At 45.6% G+C, this 19743-nt stretch overlaps 1 protein-coding gene across 4 annotated transcripts in view; it reads left to right on the top strand.

Moving 5' to 3' along the window:
- Nucleotides 1-19743, top strand: part of FBXO11 (F-box protein 11) — a 203149-nt gene that overhangs the window by 87463 nt on the left and 95943 nt on the right. For all 4 annotated transcript variants that reach the window (XM_039528828.1, XM_039528827.1, XM_039528831.1 and 1 more), the window contains exons 2-3: nt 4290-4417; nt 4527-4608. In XM_039528828.1, the coding sequence (XP_039384762.1) occupies nt 4290-4417; nt 4527-4608 (210 nt within the window). The remainder of the gene's footprint in view (nt 1-4289; nt 4418-4526; nt 4609-19743) is intronic.

The raw sequence follows: 19743 nt of genomic DNA, 5'->3' as shown, positions 1-19743 counted from the left end.
AGTGGATAAATTAAATCAACATTAGTAACACACCCCAAATCAGGCTACAGATCATATAGAAGGTTTTTAAAGTCTTTCATTAACTTTTATGAATCTCACTTTTGGAAATATATATACATCTTCTAATTCTAAAGTATTCTGAGACATGCTCTCTTCCTCCAAATAATCGTGGTAGAGGAAGATAGTTACTTATAAAGAAAGGGAGTATGTCCTTGCCTCTGTCTTTGCACTAGACACTTTTTTTTTTTAGTGGTGTCATCCTAATATTTTAATTTTACTTAAACTTCTGTTTTCTCTTGCAGCAATGACAGCATCTTTTTATCCTAAGTGACTATTACTGGTTTACTTTAAGAACCAGACTGGGATTATCCATGAAAATCTTCCCCCCTCTCTCTAGCTGTAGGAAGAGCAAACTGCTGAGTTGGGAGTTTTTTCCAATTGTTTCTTTCTGTCTCCCTGATTCTTTTTTCTGTTTATTATAGTACTTTGGAAGCACTGCATTAATCAGTGACACAAATTCTGCAGCAGTTACAGCCTCATTGTTTAGAGCAGGGGTGGCCAACCTGCAGCTCTTCAGAGGTTAATATGTGGTTCCTTACCTAGGCACTGATTCTGGTACTGGAGCTACAGATGCTGACTTTCCAATGTGCTGGTGGGTGCTCACTGCTCAACCCCCCTGCTCTGCCCCGAGCCCTTCCCCCAAGGCCCTTCCCTTGAGCCTGCCATGTCCTCACTCCTCCCCCCACCTCCCCCATAGCTTCCTGCACACGTGAAACAGCTGATCGCAGTGCGTGGGTGGGGGGAAGGGGGAGTAGGCGCTGATTGGGGGCTGCTGGCAGGCGGGAGGCACCGGGGAGCGGATGCGGGGCTGCTGACATATTACTGTGGCTCTTTAGCAATGTACATTGGTAAATTCTGGCTCCTTCTCAGGCTCAGGTTGGCCACCCCTCGTTTAGAGAGCCACACCTAGTTTCATTTTATTTATGTGTGTTGCCTGTGTGTCTACCTTTCTCACCATTTATGGCATTTTATAGATGAAACAATTAACATCTTTTGGTGCAGGTGGCGTGATGATCAGAAATGTCAAGTAACATAACAGTGATCCCAGATTACTTCCGACCTTTACATATCCTGCAGAACAAAATTTTTGAGACTGTAAAGTTCTCGGCTTAAGTGGGGTTACAGCTTCTATTTATGAAGAACCAAGGGCATTTATTCTGTAGTTTGAGACATGGGCATTATTACAGGGTTTGGTTGTTGAATCCCCTTTGGCTGCTCGATGAGTTAATTCTATTACCAGAAGATGGTGACAGATGAAGAAATTAAGATATTAAGGCTGCATCTACACTAATAAATTTTGTGGCTGTAATTCACCATTGGTGGTAACATAAACTGGATTCTAGGCTACAGGAGGCTGGTAAAGCCTAAGTCTCAGAATCGGGCCCTACTGGGATTCACAAACCCCCTGTTTAGCTGCCACCTGTAGGCACCTAAAGTCATTTGATGCCTACATTTTTGCAGTAAAAGTTCCCTAGTCACCTATGTTTCTGCCTGCGTGCATACACACTGTAACCCCACTGCAGTGCACAAACTGGGGGAAGATAGGTGTTCCTCCTCCTAACTTGCTTTTGGGTCCTGATCAGGTAAGTGTACTCAGAGCTTGCCTAGCGTATGGGGCCTCTGTAGATGAGCTTACACAAAACAGCCTGAGGGGTCTGAGGAGGACTTCCCTCATAACTTTTAGCTCAGTGGTTAGGGTTCTCACCTGTGATGTGGGAGACCCCTAGTTCCATTTCCCCTTCAACTGAGGCAGAGAGGGCATTTAAACAGGGATTTTCCACTTCTCAGGTGAGTGCCTTAGCCACTGGGCTATGGGATATTCTGATGTGGGTCTCCTTTAATCTCTCCTGTTGAAGCTGAATGAGGATAAATAATGAAAGAATCATTGGGCCAAAGAGCGAGAGAGAGAGAGAGCAAGCATCAGAATGACGCTATAGCCTAGTTAGAGCACTCACCTGGAAGTAGAAAGCCATGATCCAGTCCCCTGTTTCAATAACTTTTAAACATTATTTATCCATGTTGGAATATCTTCAGCAGAAGAGGTTGATGGAACCTCTTCTCCCCCCCCCCCCCCCATCAGAATATCCCATAGCCCACCTGAAAGGTGGCAGATCCCTGTTTAAATGCCTTCTCCCACTCACGTGGAGGAGGGATTGAACTCTTGTCAATGGGCTAAATATTATGAGGGAGCTCCCCACACCTCGGCTTCTTGCAAAAACATCATAGGCTCCTAATGCCAAGAGCGAGTTTGCAGCTGAGAATCCCAGGCAGAGTGAGGTGCCTCCCCTGCAGCCTGGACTCAGGCACCTATCTTTGTGAGAGGGGGAGGGCTTAGCACACACTCCTCACCTTGGACTCTCCCATTGGCTAGCTTAGGTGGGGACCTGACTGGTATGCTGGATTTTGTGATCCCATTTTGACGCACCGTTCATTGTACAGGAAGCCTGAACGTCTTACCTAGTCTTTGTGAATTGCAGTGATATTCTAGACGCCTAAAAGTTAGGTTTGGAAGTGCTCAACTTCATCGTGAATCTAATCCTTAGTCTCTTTGCACCTCAGTTCCCCATCTGTAAAATTGGGATATTAGCACTTTCTTGCCTCACGGGGGTGTTGTGAAGATAAATACGTTGGAGATTGTGAGGTGCTCATATACTATGGTAATGAGTGCCATATAAGTAGCTGAGAAGCTTGCTGGTTTTTTTTTATTTTTTAAATCCTGTTTTCTTATAGAGCTCAGTCCATTTCACATATCCTCCAGCATATCTGTGACCTAACAGTTTTTCAGTAAGGCTTGTAGGGTGAGAAGTGATGGTTTACATAATGGATAGAGAAATAATAATGGGGCGAGAACGTCAGAAGTATATGGGTTTTTTTAGAATTTTCTTTCACATTAGCTGCTGCTGTTTGAAGTAACTTTGCTTACAAAAGTATGCATTACCCTCTCTATATTATTCATATATTTTATAATTTTTTTAATGTTTTTGAAATAATGATATTAAAATCTTGAACTGTGAAGGATGGCTTTTGTTTTGTATTATTTTTATTCTTAGATTAAGTGCACTGACCACAGACTATTTAGCATATCTTACACTTGAACAAAAAAATTGGGGTTTCCTCAGTAGATCTCTTCCGCACAACCTCCATCACTCACTTTTATTCCATATTTCAAGTTTAAAATGGTTTAGAATGAGAGAGAACAGATATACAAAGGTGAGTCCAAAAATCTTTCCTCAGTTAAGCAAAAAGTGTGTTTTCTGAGGAGGCCTATGTAAGAGATACAGGTTTCTTTATTAATTAAGAAAGAAGCATCAAGTTTATACTTTGACTTCCACATGTATTTGTTCTTGTAGTTTTGTTTAATGTGTGTGGTACAATGTCGTGAATAAATGATTTAATTACTGAAGTATTAAAACAGATTATTCCTTTCTCATTGCATTAAGTGTATTCCTGTCAGTACATTTTCATGAGGTAATAGCTTGAAATAAAACATAGCAATAAAACAAAAGCCCTACAAATGAAATTTATCATACCATTGTTCTTGGTTTTATTAAGGGGTTGTAGGGAGCACACACTTATTACCATCATCTTCTTTGTGTCTTTAGCCAAATAAACAAAAAACAAAGCAACTTTTTTTCCTCTTTAGGTAATGTGTAATGCTATGCTAGTTTTCCCCCTCTGTAGTAAAGAGCTAGCACATTGAGATGCACCATCCCTGAAATGCTTAGGGAACCCAGCCTTAAATTTTGTGGTAAATATGATGACGAAGTAGATGCCTTCTTGATACCTTATGGTTAACTTAAAACTTTTGTATCTTTCACTGTAAAGGTAGTGGTAAGCAGAAGTAAAAAGCACTGACACTTAAAAGTTGACTCTTCATTAGCACAGTTAATAATTTATTTGTAGATAAAGTTAAAGTAAGCCCTAGTATAAAGGACACATCATAGAATTTGTAGCATAAATATTGTGTAAATACAAAGAAAGAAATGGGTTAATGTGTAGAAAACAATTGAAAATAAAAATATATAGAGCATACATGAAGATGAACTTGTGCATGCACTTCTAGCAAATGGATTATTGTGGCATCTTTCTGGCAGCACGTGCTTAGAAAAGCAAGTCATTAATGCTTCTTTTGTACCAGGAAAATACCCAAACTTCCTGCACGCTTTTTTAATGAATTTTTGAAGTTTATATAATTGAAATTACTGAATTTCCTTTTGACCTTTCGATAGATGATGATGTACCTGCAGATATGGTTGCAGAAGAATCGGGTCCTGGTGCACAAAATAGTCCATACCAGCTTCGTAGAAAAACTCTTCTACCTAAAAGAACAGCTTGCCCTACAAAGAGCAGTATGGAGGTAATATTTTTTTTATAAAGTATATTTTGTTTTCAGGAATAGGTGGCTAACATGTACACTTTTGCAAGTGCCATAATGTCTTAACTAATTCTTATTTATGTGGTTAAAGGGTGCCTCCACTTCAGCTACCGAGAACTTTGGTCATCGAGCTAAACGTGCTAGAGTATCTGGAAAATGCCAGGATTTATCAGGTAATATTTTCTGGGGAAGGGGAAGATTGGAGAAAAAACGTTTTGACTACAGCAGGGGTTCTCAAATTTCATTGCACTGTGTCCCCCTTTGGACAACAAAAATTACTACACTACCCTAGGAGTAGGAGGCCAAAGCCTGAGCCCCACTGCTGCAGGCGGGGGGGTCTGAAGCCGAAGCCCAAGGACTTCAGCCCCAGGCAGGGGGCCTGTAACCTGAGCCCTGTCACCCAGGGTTGAAGCCCTCGGGCTTCGGCCATGGGCAGTGGGGCTTGGGCTTTGGCCCCAGGTCCCACCAAGTCTAACAGCAGCCCTAGTGACCCCAATAAAACAGGGTCACAACCCACTTTGGGGTCCCAACTCATACTTTGAGAACCACTGGACTACAGTGTACAGTGTTGCAAAAGAGTTGTGCTCCACCCCACCCCTCCCCCGATAGATAAATAGAAGAAAATGAAGTGAGAGGAAAAAACAAGTTTCTGATTGTTTGAACTTAAATTTTGGAAGCTTATAGGTATTCAGATCTGACTTTTAAAGGTATAAAGACTCACTGATTAAAACCTTGCTGCCCGAGAAAACAGGTGCCTGTGGCGAGGGCTGGGCTTTACTGGTGGTGCTACTTAGTGGTTAGGTCATTGGGTCCCAGTGCTTCTCAATTACTGGCATCCCTCGCCGGGCATCACTCCAACAGTATGGTGGTTTATCTTCCTCTAGATAGCAACTTGGCCTTCTGGCCATATCGCTATCTTTTCCCCCTTCCGAACTAAAAAATTCAATAACCCCACAATAGAAAGGATCTTCAGCTCACCTCCAGACCTCTGTGGATTGGTACACCCTTAACTTGAGACTTACAATGTCTCTAACCTCTCCTTTCCTCCAAGTTTATGCCCCCTCCCCAAAAATGGCAGTTGTTAGGTAGCCTGGACCTCCATCTCCACCAGGCTCCAACCAAGGTCCTATGAGAGGCAGTGATAGCAAACACCCTGGAGTGCTTCGGGACTGCCTTCCTGTGCCACATCTTAATACTTGCTTCCCCACAAGGCCTTAAAATTCTTCACTTAAAATCCAACAGAAAATAACAAAAACAACGGAATCTTCAGCACACCTGGGCTCAGCTGGTAGCCACCTTCTTTACAGCATAGCCCCAGCTTCAAACTGGCCTAGGTTCCTGCATTTCACTCCCACTGCCTGATGCCATTGCACTCTCTGTCTGCCTAGGGTTTCAGGCAGGTTGCAGTCCTTGATCGGCCTCCATCTCCAGTCAGGCTTCCCTCAGCCAAAGAAAGAAGTTTCCAGCTACCTCTCTCCTGGGTCTTTTCTCTGGCCCCTTCTCTGAAGGCTGGGGTAGCTGCCATTGTAAGCCTGTTCCTTGCGGCCAGGACCTCGGCTGTACCCTTATTCAGGAGCCCCCAATATAAGTGTGTCCTCCTTTACTGTCATGCCCTGTTTCCCGAACCTCTGAGATGCCTAGCTCCCTTTTAAGCTCCTCCTCCAGCTGGAACAGGCTCTGCAGGTACAGCAGAACCGAATCACCTGCGCCCAGAACTCCTCCTTAACCTCTTCTATCCTAGGGTTGAGTTTATACACTGCATCACAGTGGCAAAGATGTCTCTCCATACTCCTCACTCAGTTGATGTTAAATGGTGGTTCTGCTGGTGCGGAATAGAGTCAAGGATTTTTGAAAGAAACAGAATTTTGACAAAGACAGGAGAAGAATCAACTGCCAAGTGGATTTTCTTTCTCGCAGCTGGAGCCATATCCTTCCACACACCCACCATGGCCTCTCTCCCCATCTTTCACGGCTTCTCCAGATACTGGATTCTGTAATGTCATTCTCTTTTAGTGGATCTTTCCTGCACTTCAGTGTGACCATATGCCCTGCTTTTCATGCTGTTGTATCCACCCATCATGTCACAGCTCTTTGTGGTGCTCATTTTGCATTAAGAATTTGAAGGCTGCCGTTTCTCCTTTGTGGGCAGTGCCTCAAAACAGAGGAACACAACAATGCTTGTGTATCTCTCTCTTATCCCATCCATTTCCACACTCCCATGCATGTAGTCTGTCATCTGTGTTCCTCTTCATTCTTTCTCAGCATCTTCCCTTTCCTATTACTCTTACCACCATCTTCTTACCTACTTGCTATCTCTCATTAAATTCCCCTTCTCCTGTTTTGTCAGCAAGATCTGACCATTTTATCTCTGATTCCTTCCACTTCTTATCAAAACTTGGTTCTTTTTCACTGACTCAGCATCTGTTGCCTTTCTCCCCTATGGTTCTCTTTATCCTCACTCTCCAAATCTGAAGGTCATGGAGTTGGCACCAGGCTGCTCCTTCACCCATTCTGTAACTTATAGCTCCCCCCCCCTTTTTTTTTTTGTTGGAAGGCCACTCTATTTGGTTTGTCTCTGAGTGAGTTTTATCTGCCGACCCCCAGCTCTGACATTGATGAGTAGCTTTATAATAATAATAATAAATAATTATTATTAATAAATTTTTCCACCTCCATCTTCTACCCTTGAGGTTGTCTAGAATAACTTTCACAACTACTTATGCAGTTTCTTTTGTTAACTTTATTTGATATCTAACTTTGTACCAATTCCTCTACTCTCTTTTTGACTTGGTTTTTGTGTCTGTCTCTCACCATCTCCTAGTTATTCTTCAACCTTGTTTGCTCTTCCACACAGCTTTTGTGATATTCATTACACCAACCTTTCTGACCTCTGTACTGCTCTTAGACAGCTCCTTGTTCCATGCTGTAAGCTTTACTTCTGGTTATATTTTTTTCAACTGATTTCCTCTGTTGTACTCTACACCATATCTATCCCTTTAATCCCCAAGCTTGATTCTGTGTCCCCTTTTTTTTACCACTGCTGTCACAGTGCTTGCATCTTTGGAAAAAGAATTGAGATTATGCAGATAGCTCCAGCATGGAATTGCTTCACAGATGCTCACTGTAAGAATTGCAAACCATGGTTTATGGGCCCCTAGACTGTTTCATAGCAGTAATCTTAGTAGACAAGTACACGCCAGCTACAGATCAGACTTTCCAAACTATGACTAAAAAGGCCTGTCCCTGAACCCACTCAGTCTGCCAGCCAAGATGCTCTCATTCTCTTCCTTGTTCAATTTTTTGTTCCATATTCTAATTTTGTAATAGGGGTGTGTGTCTCTGTGTGTGTTGTGGGGTTTTATTTTGTTTTAACAGAGTAAAAATAATGGAAGATATTAGTGATGGGGAGTAAGGTGTTTCTGGGATGCCATTGTGGGAAATAGTGTGGTGTCACTGAGGACCAATTATCATAGGGAACCAAGAGATGGGGTGAGGTCTCAGGACCACTGGTGCAGATGGTGGTGGTGTGGATAAAGGCATGGGGGTGAAGACCATAGGGGACCTTGAGAATGTATCTCTGAAGATAGTCACTGTCACTACATGGATTTTCCAAATAGAGAGACAGCGAAAATATAGCACTGATTATAGTGTCTTCAAAATTAATGGCAACCACATACGGTATCTGAAAAAAACACATAGCCTAGGAACTGGTTCTTAATTTTAACATCTATTCCAGACTTTTTACTCATGTGTAAAACGAGTTTACCATTTCAAAATTTTAACATCTATCTCTGTACAGTATCTAATTGTGTGTCAATCTTATTTTGACAATTTGAGTTAGTTTTCTAATCTCTGAAACCCTCTCATTTAGTTGTCTTTATCTGGACAACACTATTTCCACTCTGTGAAAGAAAGTATATTATTAACATATGAAAACCTTGATGAAAAGTGTAATGTTCATATTAACATTCCAAATGAATGTCCTAATTGCTTTACTAAAATAAAAATTCAATGTATATGAAACACCCACATAAAATAATTCAGTTTACAAAATGACAGTCTTGTATAGTGCTTGTTTGAAATACTCAAATGGCATTTAATTTCCAAATAAAAATAGAAAGATTTCCTTTCACTATATTCTAAATATTTACTTACTTAACCTGGAACAATCTGTAGGAAAATACACACCACTTCTACCATGATCTGTTGCTCTCTTCTTTCACCTGCTCCTCCTTGTCACCTTAAATCCGCTGCTTAAGTCATCTGACTTCCACTTCTCTCCTTGCTTGCCATGTCACCTTTTTCATCTTCCACTTTAGCTGTAAATGTTTGTACCTCTCCCATGATGTACCCTCCTACCCCATTTTAACTGCTTTTGGAACATTAGATGACTGCCTTTAATCTTGTGCTTCCTCAGCCAACTTTTCCTGCTCAAAAGGCTCTGGAACTGCTGTAGATGCTAAAATATGCTACAGAGTACTGTATCACATAGTATTGGTTACTACTGTTCTATTACTTGAATGTATATGTACTCAGATGAATATGCAGACGCAAAAAATAATTTACACAGTAACTTGCCTTTCTTTCTCTTCCAAAACTGTGTTTTCAGCCTCCTATATTTGTTGACTTGTTTATAGTATAGTGATGGGTTTAGAAAATATGTTTGTCATATATCTGCATCTAACCCTCTCCTCCCAATTAATTTTAATAATTTCCACTTGGGTATATACTGATGTTTTGCTTTCCTCAGTTGTGTAGTCTCCAGCTTTCCCCTTACAAAAAGGCTTCCGTACAAGACATAGTGCTACACATCAGGATTGAGAGACCATTACACTTTTGAGCTATATGTATGAGGGCTGTAAATCCTTTCAATCCCTCATCCCTCATTTTTGGTCATACTAATTCCTGTCTTCAATCAACTGTTAAACTAACAATAAATATGAATCAACTCTGTACACATAATACACAAGGGGGGAAAGAGAGAGAGCTTTAAAGCACAGCAAAGACTTTACCATTGGTTAAGTCTTCATGTCTGCTGTGATCCAGTCAATTAGTCATATTAAGAAACATTTAAGAAAATGTTTACTTTTTAAATATTACAAATTTTACCATTTACTGTGTTAAATAAAGAGAAGAAGGTGTGGAGAGAGCAGAGTGGTTTTCTCCTTCTCCAGTCTCCCACATTTTTTTTCCCTCTCCCCCCATCCACTAGTCTACTGTCCCTTATGGTTATACCAATTACTTGAAAAGCTGTCAATTTTATTTTTATTATTATGTATAAAATACATACATACTTTCATTTACAAAGGAAAGAAATGGTGTGTTAGCAGTGGGCAGGGTGGGGACAGAAGAAGATCGTGAGGAGTTAGTGAACTGGTAGAGAGGTATGAGAGTAAAGAATAGTATGTGTGTTGCTCAATCTCCCCTCCCCCCCATAGACAGACAGACTGTGACCATTCTCTCTCATAGTTGCCATGTTTGTGTGGCTCCATGTGACATTTTATATAAATTATTTAATGAGCTGATTTACCTATGTTCAAAAAATAGCATATGACTATAAACTTTTTTGTATGGTCCATACACCCTTCCCTGAGCAGTGGTGAGGGTAGGACATGGAACTGCACAAAAACTTGGCAGCTGGGATCAAGGGTTCAGTGGTAGCAGTGAGGAGTGCTTGTGTGATTGGGATTGCTCAACTAAATAGGTGGTTGCTAGGGTATGTGGGACGCTTGGATCGGTGGGTCCTGGAGAGTGTCTGGAGGTAGTTGGGAAACTGGGTATTATTTTGGTGTCTGGGGTTATTGGATTGTTGGGAGTAGGTTCATGAGTACTGTTTGAGTGGGTGGATGGATGGGGCCTGGCCGTGGGATGCTCTTAGGTAAGGTAGGGTGCTGGTATGTTTGGGAGTGCTCAGGTAGGTGGGTGGATGCTATCTGGTGATGAGGGTGGGGTCTCTTTGGGGGGCAGGGCTCTGAGTTCTCTTTGGGGTTCTGGCTGGTGGTTTAGGCTTTGGCAGGGAACCAGGGTCTCTCTGGGAGTATGAGATCTGTCTGGGAGTCTGGGGTCTGGTTCAGGGGCAGGGTGAGCTGAGGACTAGTATTGAGCCCCTCGTATCTTCTGTGTTCTCCAGTCACCTACCTGCTGCCGCCACCTCTGCCTGTATTGCTGCTGCGTCTTTTCCGCTTGAATCCTGCAGGAGCAGCAACTAAAAGGCAGACAGACTTGTGGCCTGTTTGCCTGAATCCAGTTTCCACAGCTGCCTGTAGTGGCCTCTGGTGGAATTGTAGATCCTGCCTGCAGCTCAGCCAAATATGTGACATTTAGGTTGAGCTGTGGGAGTGCAGACTGGGCTCCCTAATACATGAGTGTCACAAGATGTGTGACAGTTGGTAACCTTGCTCATTGTCAGTCTCCATAGTGAGGCCTTTCCAGTCTCCATAGCAACTGAAGACAGACTCTATCTTTGGCTCTGAAAATGGGTTTAGGACTGGCTCTCAGGAAGAATTTCCCAAATGTCTCTGCCTTCAGATCTGGACAGATGGCAGATTTCAGGTCTTCCTTTTTAGCAGCTTTTCACAGGATTTCAAAAAGAGTGTTAACTAAATATCTGTTTCTGTATCATTGGCTTCTAGGTTTCTTAAAACTTTCAGTTGGTTTTCTGAGAAGGTCGGTAACTTCCCTCCCCACATCCAAAATGTCAGACAGATGGCTCGGGTAAGCAGCTTCCCTTGCTCTTAGTTGGTAGGTTCCTGGAGGCAAAGGTGAAGCTCCCAGCCAGCACATTGGCATTTTCCACAGTGAGGTGTTTGATGAAGCTGTAAGGAAACTCAGGTCTTGGCCAGTGTATAGGCAAAGGTCCATGTTACTATGATTGAGCAGGCTGAAGGGAAGTGCTCTTATCTGAGACCAGGTCAAGAAGTAGTAGCATGGATTCAAGGATTAGGTTTCATTTGTTTGCATGTCCCCTGAAAAGGCTGCCTGCCTCCCCTCAAGCATGGGAGTCCCATTTCCACAGTTTGCACACCCAGCCAAGAAAGTCTCAGTAGAGCTCCCTGACTCCATAGTATCAAAGAGAGAAGAAATCCCTACTCCCAGCCACCACATAGGTGAGGTTCATGCTGAGGTGGTGGAGAGGTCTGCAGTGGTGACCCTACACCATGGAAGCTTTTATACTTTTTGGTAGCTAAGGTACTTCAGCGCCTCTGGCAGCCCCATAGATATTGGTCACTCATCTGTCTTCAGTTGCTCTGGTTCACTTGTTCTCTGTGGTTGGTTCACACTCAGCTAAGAGTAAGTAGTAGAAAGCAGGGAGTTGCACAGTTCAAATCCCCTTCCATTAGGAATGATCCTCTTTCCTCTCCCCACCTCCATGAGTCCCACAGGAGGCTACTCTTTTTTTGGGAGACATGTTGGGAACACACATCTCCAGCCTCTATCCTTATAGTCACCCAGGTAATGCTCCCTTTCTCTCACAGGGGTTCTCCCTTCACTCAGGAGTTTGATCCAGGGCACAGCAAAAGAAGATGTTGCTCATAGTGAGCCCTTAAAGGGGCAGCAAATTTTTTAGTCATCCCCTAAAATAGGCTATCCTGTTGGCCTCAAAACTTCTGTTGAAGTCTTAAAAACCTGTGGAAATAGTCTCCCCTCAAAGATCCTCTAAAGTTAAGGGAAATTTCTGAATCTGCTGTTTGGAACAAGATATCTGACTTTCAGCTAGTTTTTCTAGAATTAAGCACAAAAGGAGAACTAACTCTACAGGCTCCTGTGTTTATAGACAAACAAGCAAGCAATGGGAGGAAAAAAATAACATTCTTGCTAATTTGAAGATCTGTAAATACTCCTCAACTGCTTCATGGGGACATGATTAAGGAGGAGTGAGAATTCCCCAACAGACAAATGAAGAAATTTTATATGCACCCAAAATACTACAAGGACTTCATCACCCTGCCTAAGGTTGCACCTGCTTACTAGCCCTTAATAAAGGGCATTGAGGAAATATCATAGTCAAACAGATTCTGAATGGAAATACTGAAATCTATCATTATGGCATTATCCTCCCAAGAACTGCATATCTTTAATAGATGGCCAAGAGGTTTCTCTTGACACTTTGATCAGGAAGAGTTATTGAAGATACCTTAGTTTCTGATACAACAGGAAACTTTCAATACTCCTCCTCTTTGGGCTTCTCTACATAGGAAAGTTATACTGGTGCAAGATTCAAATATAAGCTAAGGTGTGATTTATACCACTATGTTTATACTGGTTTAATCTCCTTTGTGAACACTCTTGCTGCAGAAGCAGCAAAGAATCCTGTGGCACCTTATAGACTAACAGACGTTTTGCAGCATGAGCTTTCGTGGGTGAATACCCACTTCTTCGGATGCAAGCCGAAGAAGTGGGTATTCACCCACGAAAGCTCATGCTGCAAAACGTCTGTTAGTCTATAAGGTGCCACAGGATTCTTTGCTGCTTCTACAGAACCAGACTAACACGGGCTACCCCTCTGATACTCTTACTGCAGTATGAGAAGGCCACTTTATTTGATTTAGCTTATTTATTGGGAAGGCATTTAAATAAAATCCCCAAAAGCCATTTGTATGGTGGAATAAGTATGTCCACACAGGGGTTTATATCTGTTTAATTATACTGTTATAACTAGTAGAAGTTTCCTGTGTAGGTAAGCCTTTTGACCCATAACTTCCACATGGGTATTCATAAAGACTCTAAACATCCTTCCCCTTTCAAAGAAAGAGATATATGTCTACTCTTGTCCTGATGAGTTCACCAGGACCATTTCACAGTCAGTGCTACGCAGGATGTAGTAGCCAGTGCCATCTGCCTTCAGCTTTAAGTGAATGAGTAGAAGAGCCAGTTTTGTAGTCCTCACAAAATGCCAGCATCTATGGGTTCTGGTTGCCATTCCAGAATATAGTATTTCTGATTTGTCAAGCATTTGAACATCTTTCCCAGTTATTGAATTATTGACTCTGCTCCTGAGCTTGTAGTCTCCTGCACAGATACTCTGCACAATTTCTGCTGCACATCCAGCCTGCAATTTTAGCAAATTGATATATAAAGATCTTGGTCTAGAGCCGGGACTTCATCTCTTGAGTAGTTGCTCTTAAGGATTTAGCAGCAGCTACCTGATCTTGGGTTCAGAGAGACTGGCCATCAGTACAGATACCAGATTTTATGTAAATGGAGCACATCTGGACTCATGTGACTCATGGGATGTGGCCCAAAGAGGAGTATATCCTTTTTTGGAGACCCAATCAACTTCCAGATCATTGCATTTTAAGTAGAAAGCCCACCGAGGAACCTACTTGAGTCCAGGTCTAGTTGGAAAACCAAAAGTTCTTTGAGTGATGGTCCCTGTGTGGATTACAATCATAGGTACACATGCACCAGAATTGGAATTGTTCACAGTAGTGTCTGTTGTCCTGCACATGCATCGTGCATTGACTGCGTGGCATATCCAAGGTTTAAAAAAGCCATGCAGGTCAACCCCTCTCCAGTTCCTTCTTACCCCATATGGCCAGAGTCCGAACCCCCGTTCCTCTGTGCTCTTAGCTTGCATTGAGTACTGTACTTCTCCTGTTATTGCTGTATATAGTTCTTTGTAGTATAGTTGTCCATACTTGTTTTTCCCCATCTGTTAGTTTGTTAGTAATCCATTAGCTAGATTAGAAATGGGAATCAAAGACTTTCCCCTTGGTGGGACTCTTCCCTGGCTAGGGGACTATGCGCAGGCAAGCCAGGTTTAAGTACTGTGCTTCTTGCCCTCACTAGTTCTCTGTCGCTGCATGCAGTGACAATCTGCCACTACTTCTTGCCCCAAACCCGAGAGGCTCGTGTGAGCTTTGCCTCCATAAGTTCCTGATGGATGCGACAATGCGCCCTCATGCACCACAGGATCCGCACCGGTGTCCAGCCCCACTCCTGATCCATCCCACCTGGCACTGGTGGCACCACCAAATCCACCCAAGCAGCATTGTGTGCATACGAAGCACACACGGGGACAAGGGTGGCTCGCCAATGGGCCGCCCCCAAGCACATTTCCTCTCTAAGCCGTACCAGTTTGAGTGAGAAGTTGCACACCGACAATGTCAAGAAGTCTCAGAGCATAAGTCCAGGTACCGTGCTCCAGCAGCGTTGACCTTGGCCCCAGTGACCGCTCCGCAGTCTTTGCCTCTGCTACTATCCATTATGCTAAGACTGTCTGGTCTCTCCTGCTTGGTTCTGTGCATGTTAGGATGCCTGTCCCCCTTGACTCCCACGGCTGAACTGATGTTGCCATTAGCTGGCTCCCTGCCGGTTACCATTGGTCCTCCGTTCCCGCTTGAGGAACCTCTCCTATTGATGGACTGTCTTCCATTGGCTCCTGTAGACATGCGGACTCACCCCTGCAGCGCTTCCTGCTGGTCTGTTAAAAAATTAGCTCATTCCAGCTCTGGAGCGCCCTCTGCAGGCCGGTGTTCCACCTGTCCTCTGGCCCCCGTGTCCCTCCCTGGACCCAGTGCCGTTTTATCTGGGGTGCTGCCCCCTGGCAGTAGCCCCTCAGTCTTAGGTTCTCCCCCTCCCAGGGGAACCCCCACCCACTATCCCCACCTTGCTTCAGTGTATGGCTACTGCCAGTCATCATCTAGCTCCCACGCCCTGGGGCACACTGCAGTATCAGCCTACGCCTCACTGGCAAGGTTGGGTTTGAACCTGCTGCCTTTGGGTACCCTGTCTCTAGCTCCCTGCAGCCAGGCCCATCTCTCTCTACAGGCAGAGGGAGACTGCCTGGGCCTCTGGATCACTGCCTCTTATAGGGGCCAGCTGGGCCTGATTGGGGTGTGGCCCAGCTGCAGCCACTTCCCAATCAGCCCAGCTTAGCAGCTACCAGCCACAACCTTCCCTCGGGGCTGTTTTAAGCCCTTCAGGGCAGGAGTAGGGTAACCACCCTGCTACAGCTCCCATCCTCAGACAGTCCCATTGCTTCTGACAGCTCCGCCTCTGTTAGGCCCATCCTTAGACTTGGACTGGCGCTCTGATGCGGATCCTGCCTTTTCGCCAGCCCATTCTTGCAGCCCAGACAGCAGCCCTATCCACCAGCTTAAGGGCGATTCGCCGACACGAGGGGACCACCGGTTCTGAGTGACCCCTCTGCCTGGCCCTGTTGGGCAGCTTGGGGCCTGTACCAGCATGTGCCACCACCATCTAAGGAACTTATTTGAGTGCCACTGACAGTGTCGTAACCGCTGGCCCCACAGGTCCCTCTTCCTCACCTGACAATGCACTTAACCCTCCCTTTCTCTCGCCACTGGATAACCATACTCAATATCAAGCCCTCCTTTGTCATATACCAACTGCCCTCAACCTTCCTGTGGAGAACATCCAGGACCCTCAGGACCAATTCCTGGATATTCTTCAGTCTCCATGTCCTGCTCATACTGCCTTACCCATCCCTAATGCTATCCTTCAGCCTGCACAGGCAGTCTGGCACACACCAGCTTTCTGTGCACCTACTCTAAAGTGGGCTAAACACCGCTACTTTGTGCAGGCCAAGGATATAGATTTTTCTCTTCCAACACCCACCTCCATATTCCCTGGTGGTCCAGGTGGCCACAAAGCGCACTTGCCAGCAACACCTTCGCTCCACCCCTACCCCCGACCAGGCAGCCAAAAAAATTAACCTTATCGGCCATAAGGTTTACTCCTCTGCAGGCCTCCAATTCCGTATTGCCAGTTACCAAGCTATCCTGGCCAAGTATGATTCCCGTTCACATACCAGACTGATGGTGTTTTTCGACTTCCTTCTCCCTGACACACAACAGGATTTCCAGTTGCTCATAGACAAAGTTGCGCTTCAACCTGCAGTAGACCCTGCCAATACTGCCTCCCAATCGCTGGCCTCTGGGGTGGTGCTCCACTGTGACTCATGGCTACAGTCCAGGGGCTTCCCGAAGGAGGTCCGAACTACCCTGGAAGACTTTCCCTTCAGTAACCGTAGACTTTTCACTGACAAGACCGACAAGTCCCATCACTCCTTAAAAAACTCCCGAGCCACCGTCTGATCCCTGGGCCTCTATGCCCCCTACCTTACCCATAGGCTAAACCAATCTTCCGCCCCCGCTCAACTTACTGACGTTACCCCCAGTGCCAGTCTGAGCAACACCAATGCCATCCATGCTCTCAACACCTGCGGCAGTCTACCAGCTCTAGCTCTGCTGCCTCCACGTTCACCCACCATTGCTCTAGACAAAACTTTTGACTCCTTCGCAGAGAAACGCATACCTTCCTCTGCTCCACCGGTTGCACCCCACGTCATCTTTGGCTGCCGCCTTGCCCTCTTCACCTGCAGATGGGGCAAGATTACCACCAAGTGATCGGTGCAGGATGTCATCTGCCAGTGCTACCTGATCAAGGTTTTTTCCTTCCTTCCTCACTACCCTCCCCGTGTTTGTCCCTCAGACCCCTCCCAATACCACTTTCTCCAACAGGAAGTGGACGCCCTCCTCTACAAAGGTGCTATAGCACCCATGCCATAACACTATCACTGCTGTGACTTTTACTTCCCCTATTTCCTTACAGCGAAGAAAGGGGGTAGTATCCACCCTATCCTGGACCTCTGCTTGCTCAACAGATTTATCTGCAAGTTTCACTTCCAGATGGTCATGCTCCCCCTGACACTCACGTGTCTTCCTGATGAAGCATGATTCGCGGCTCTTGATATGAAGTATGCCTATTTTCATATCAACATTCATCCCACCCACTTCAAATTCCACTGCTTCGTGGTAGGCAATTCTCACTACCAGTTCCAAGTCCTTCACTTTGCTATCACCGCTGCCTTCTGGGTCTTTACCAAGATGTTTGCCATTGTGGCGGCCTATATTTGCCACCTGGGACGTTCCCTCCTTTCCCTACCTCAAAGAGTGGCTCCTCGTTGCACCTTCCCTCACTCATCTCCTTGCCACTGTTCAAACCCTGTGTGCCTTGCTTGGCGAACTTGGCATTTGCATCAATAAAGAAAAATCAGTACTTTACCCCTACTTGCAACCTCATCATTATAGGGGCGCACCTTGACTCTGTCACAACTCGTGCCTTCCTACCATCAGACCATTTTTCTGCCCTCATTGCTCTCATTGTGAGGCTTCACTGTTGACCATGCATGCTCCTCTGACGGTGCCTCTTGCTCCTTGGCCATGAGGCAGCCTGCACCTCAGTTACACCCTTCACCCACCTTCATATGCACTGCCTGCAACGATGGCTCTGCTTGACTTGCAATCAGCAGACGGACCCTCTCACCAAACCGGTCCTTCTCACCCTTTCCATCCTCACCTCCCTCACTTGGTGGCGCAACCCATTCTCCGTCGAGTGCGTATCTCTTTGATGCCTCCAGTGCCACACACCACCGATGCCTCCATGGTAGGCTGGCGAGCACATGTGGGAGGCCACACGGCCCATAGCTTCTAGTTGCCCAGGGAAGCGAGAATGCACATCAGTGTCCTTGAACTCCATGCTGTTTGCCTGGCCTGCCAAGCACTCCTACCATGTCCAGCTGCCCTCCAACACCATGGTGATGGTTGGATCTAGACTGTTCAGTGGTAGAAGATGACAGAACAAGGAGTAATGGTCTCAAGTTGCAGAGGGGGAGGTTTAGGTTGGACATTAGGAAAAACTTTTTCACTAGTAGGGTGGTGAAGAACTGGAATGGGTTACCTAGGGAGGTGGTGGAATCTCCTTCCTTAGAGGTTTTTAAGGTCAGGCTTGACAAAGCCCTGGCTGGGATGATTTAGTTGGGTTTGGTCCTGCTTTGAGCAGGGGGTTGGACTAGATGACCTCCTGAGGTCCCTTCCAACCTTGAGATTCTATGATTCTATATGTCAACAAGCAGTGTGTGCGGAGGCCATCCTCCTTTGGCATTGGTGCCTCAAACATGAGAACTCTCCACACCATGCACCTTCCCAGTGCAAGCAACTCTCTTGCAGATACTCCTTCCATGCCAACCATGAGTGGGAACTCCACAACTCCATGTTCCGTTCTGTCTTTTGCTGGCGAGGCACACCTTTCTGGGATCTCTTCGACACTGCGAACAATCACAAACTACCTCTCTTCTGCTCATGGGGAGCCCTAGGCCCAAGCTTGCAAGGATGCCCTTCTCCCTTGGACCACCGAACTCCCCTGTGCCTTCCCACCCATTCCCCTGCTTCTGCAAGTCCTATGTAAAATACACCAGGATCAGGTGACTGTCCTCCATGTGACCCCTACTTGGCCTCGCCAGTACTGGTTTATGGACCACCTTCTCTGAGTCTGCCTCCAATCTGGCTTTCCAACCTTCCTAATGTCCTGACGCAGGACCATGGCCGTATCCGACACCCCAACCTTGGCCCTCTTCACCTCATGGCCTAGTATTTGGATAGGGCTGATGGTGGTATGCTCCGCTCCTGTGCACGACGTCCTGGCACACAGCCGGCGCCCATCCACTGGAGCTTCCTGTGAAGCCGAATGATGCCACTTCACCCTTTGGTCACATGACCACGGCTCCTCCCTGGATGACATCTATTGTGAGACAATACGGCCTCGCACGCTCCTCAGTTCATGGCCACCTGGCGGCACTCAGTGCCTTCCTCCTTCCAGTGGATGGCTTCTCTGTTTTCACTCACCCAACTGCTGCCTGTTTCCTCTGTGGCCTTCTAAATGTCTTTCCCTCAGTCCACAAGCCCATCCCCTCCCTGGTACCTTAACTTGGTCCTCTCTGCCCTCGCTCTCTGCTGCTCTTTGAACCCCTCGCCACGTGCTCCGTCGCCACTTTTCCATGAATGTCATCTTCTTAGTGGCCATTACCTCTGTATGTTGCGTCAGCGAACTGGTGGCCGTGATGGCAGAGCCTCCCTTTACTGTCTTTCACAAAGATAAGGTCTCCTTCTGCTTCAACCCCAAATTTCTCCCCAAGGTGGCATCCCTGTTCCATCCACCTTTTACCCCAAGCTACACACCTCCACAAGGCACTCCACTCCCTGGACACATGTAGGGCACTTGCATTTTACCTTCAACGCACCCGCCCCTTTCACACTTTCTCTTGCCTCTTCGTTGTCATTGCTGACTGCTGTCAAGGCTGCTGTCAAGGCTCCTCACAACATATTTCCCGCTGGATCTGCCACTGTATTACTGACTGCTTTACTTTCTCTCATGTTCCTCCACCAACAAGGGTCACGGCTCGTTCCCCGCGGTCTCATGCCACCATGTCAGCCTTCCTTGCGGACATTCCATGGCAGGACATTTGTCGTGTGGCCACTTGATCATCTGTCCATACCTTTGTCACA

This window comes from Mauremys reevesii, linkage group 3 (genome assembly GCF_016161935.1).
Source record: "Mauremys reevesii isolate NIE-2019 linkage group 3, ASM1616193v1, whole genome shotgun sequence".
Taxonomy (NCBI): Eukaryota; Metazoa; Chordata; order Testudines; family Geoemydidae; genus Mauremys; species Mauremys reevesii.
This window is presented reverse-complemented; position numbering and strand designations above follow the sequence as displayed.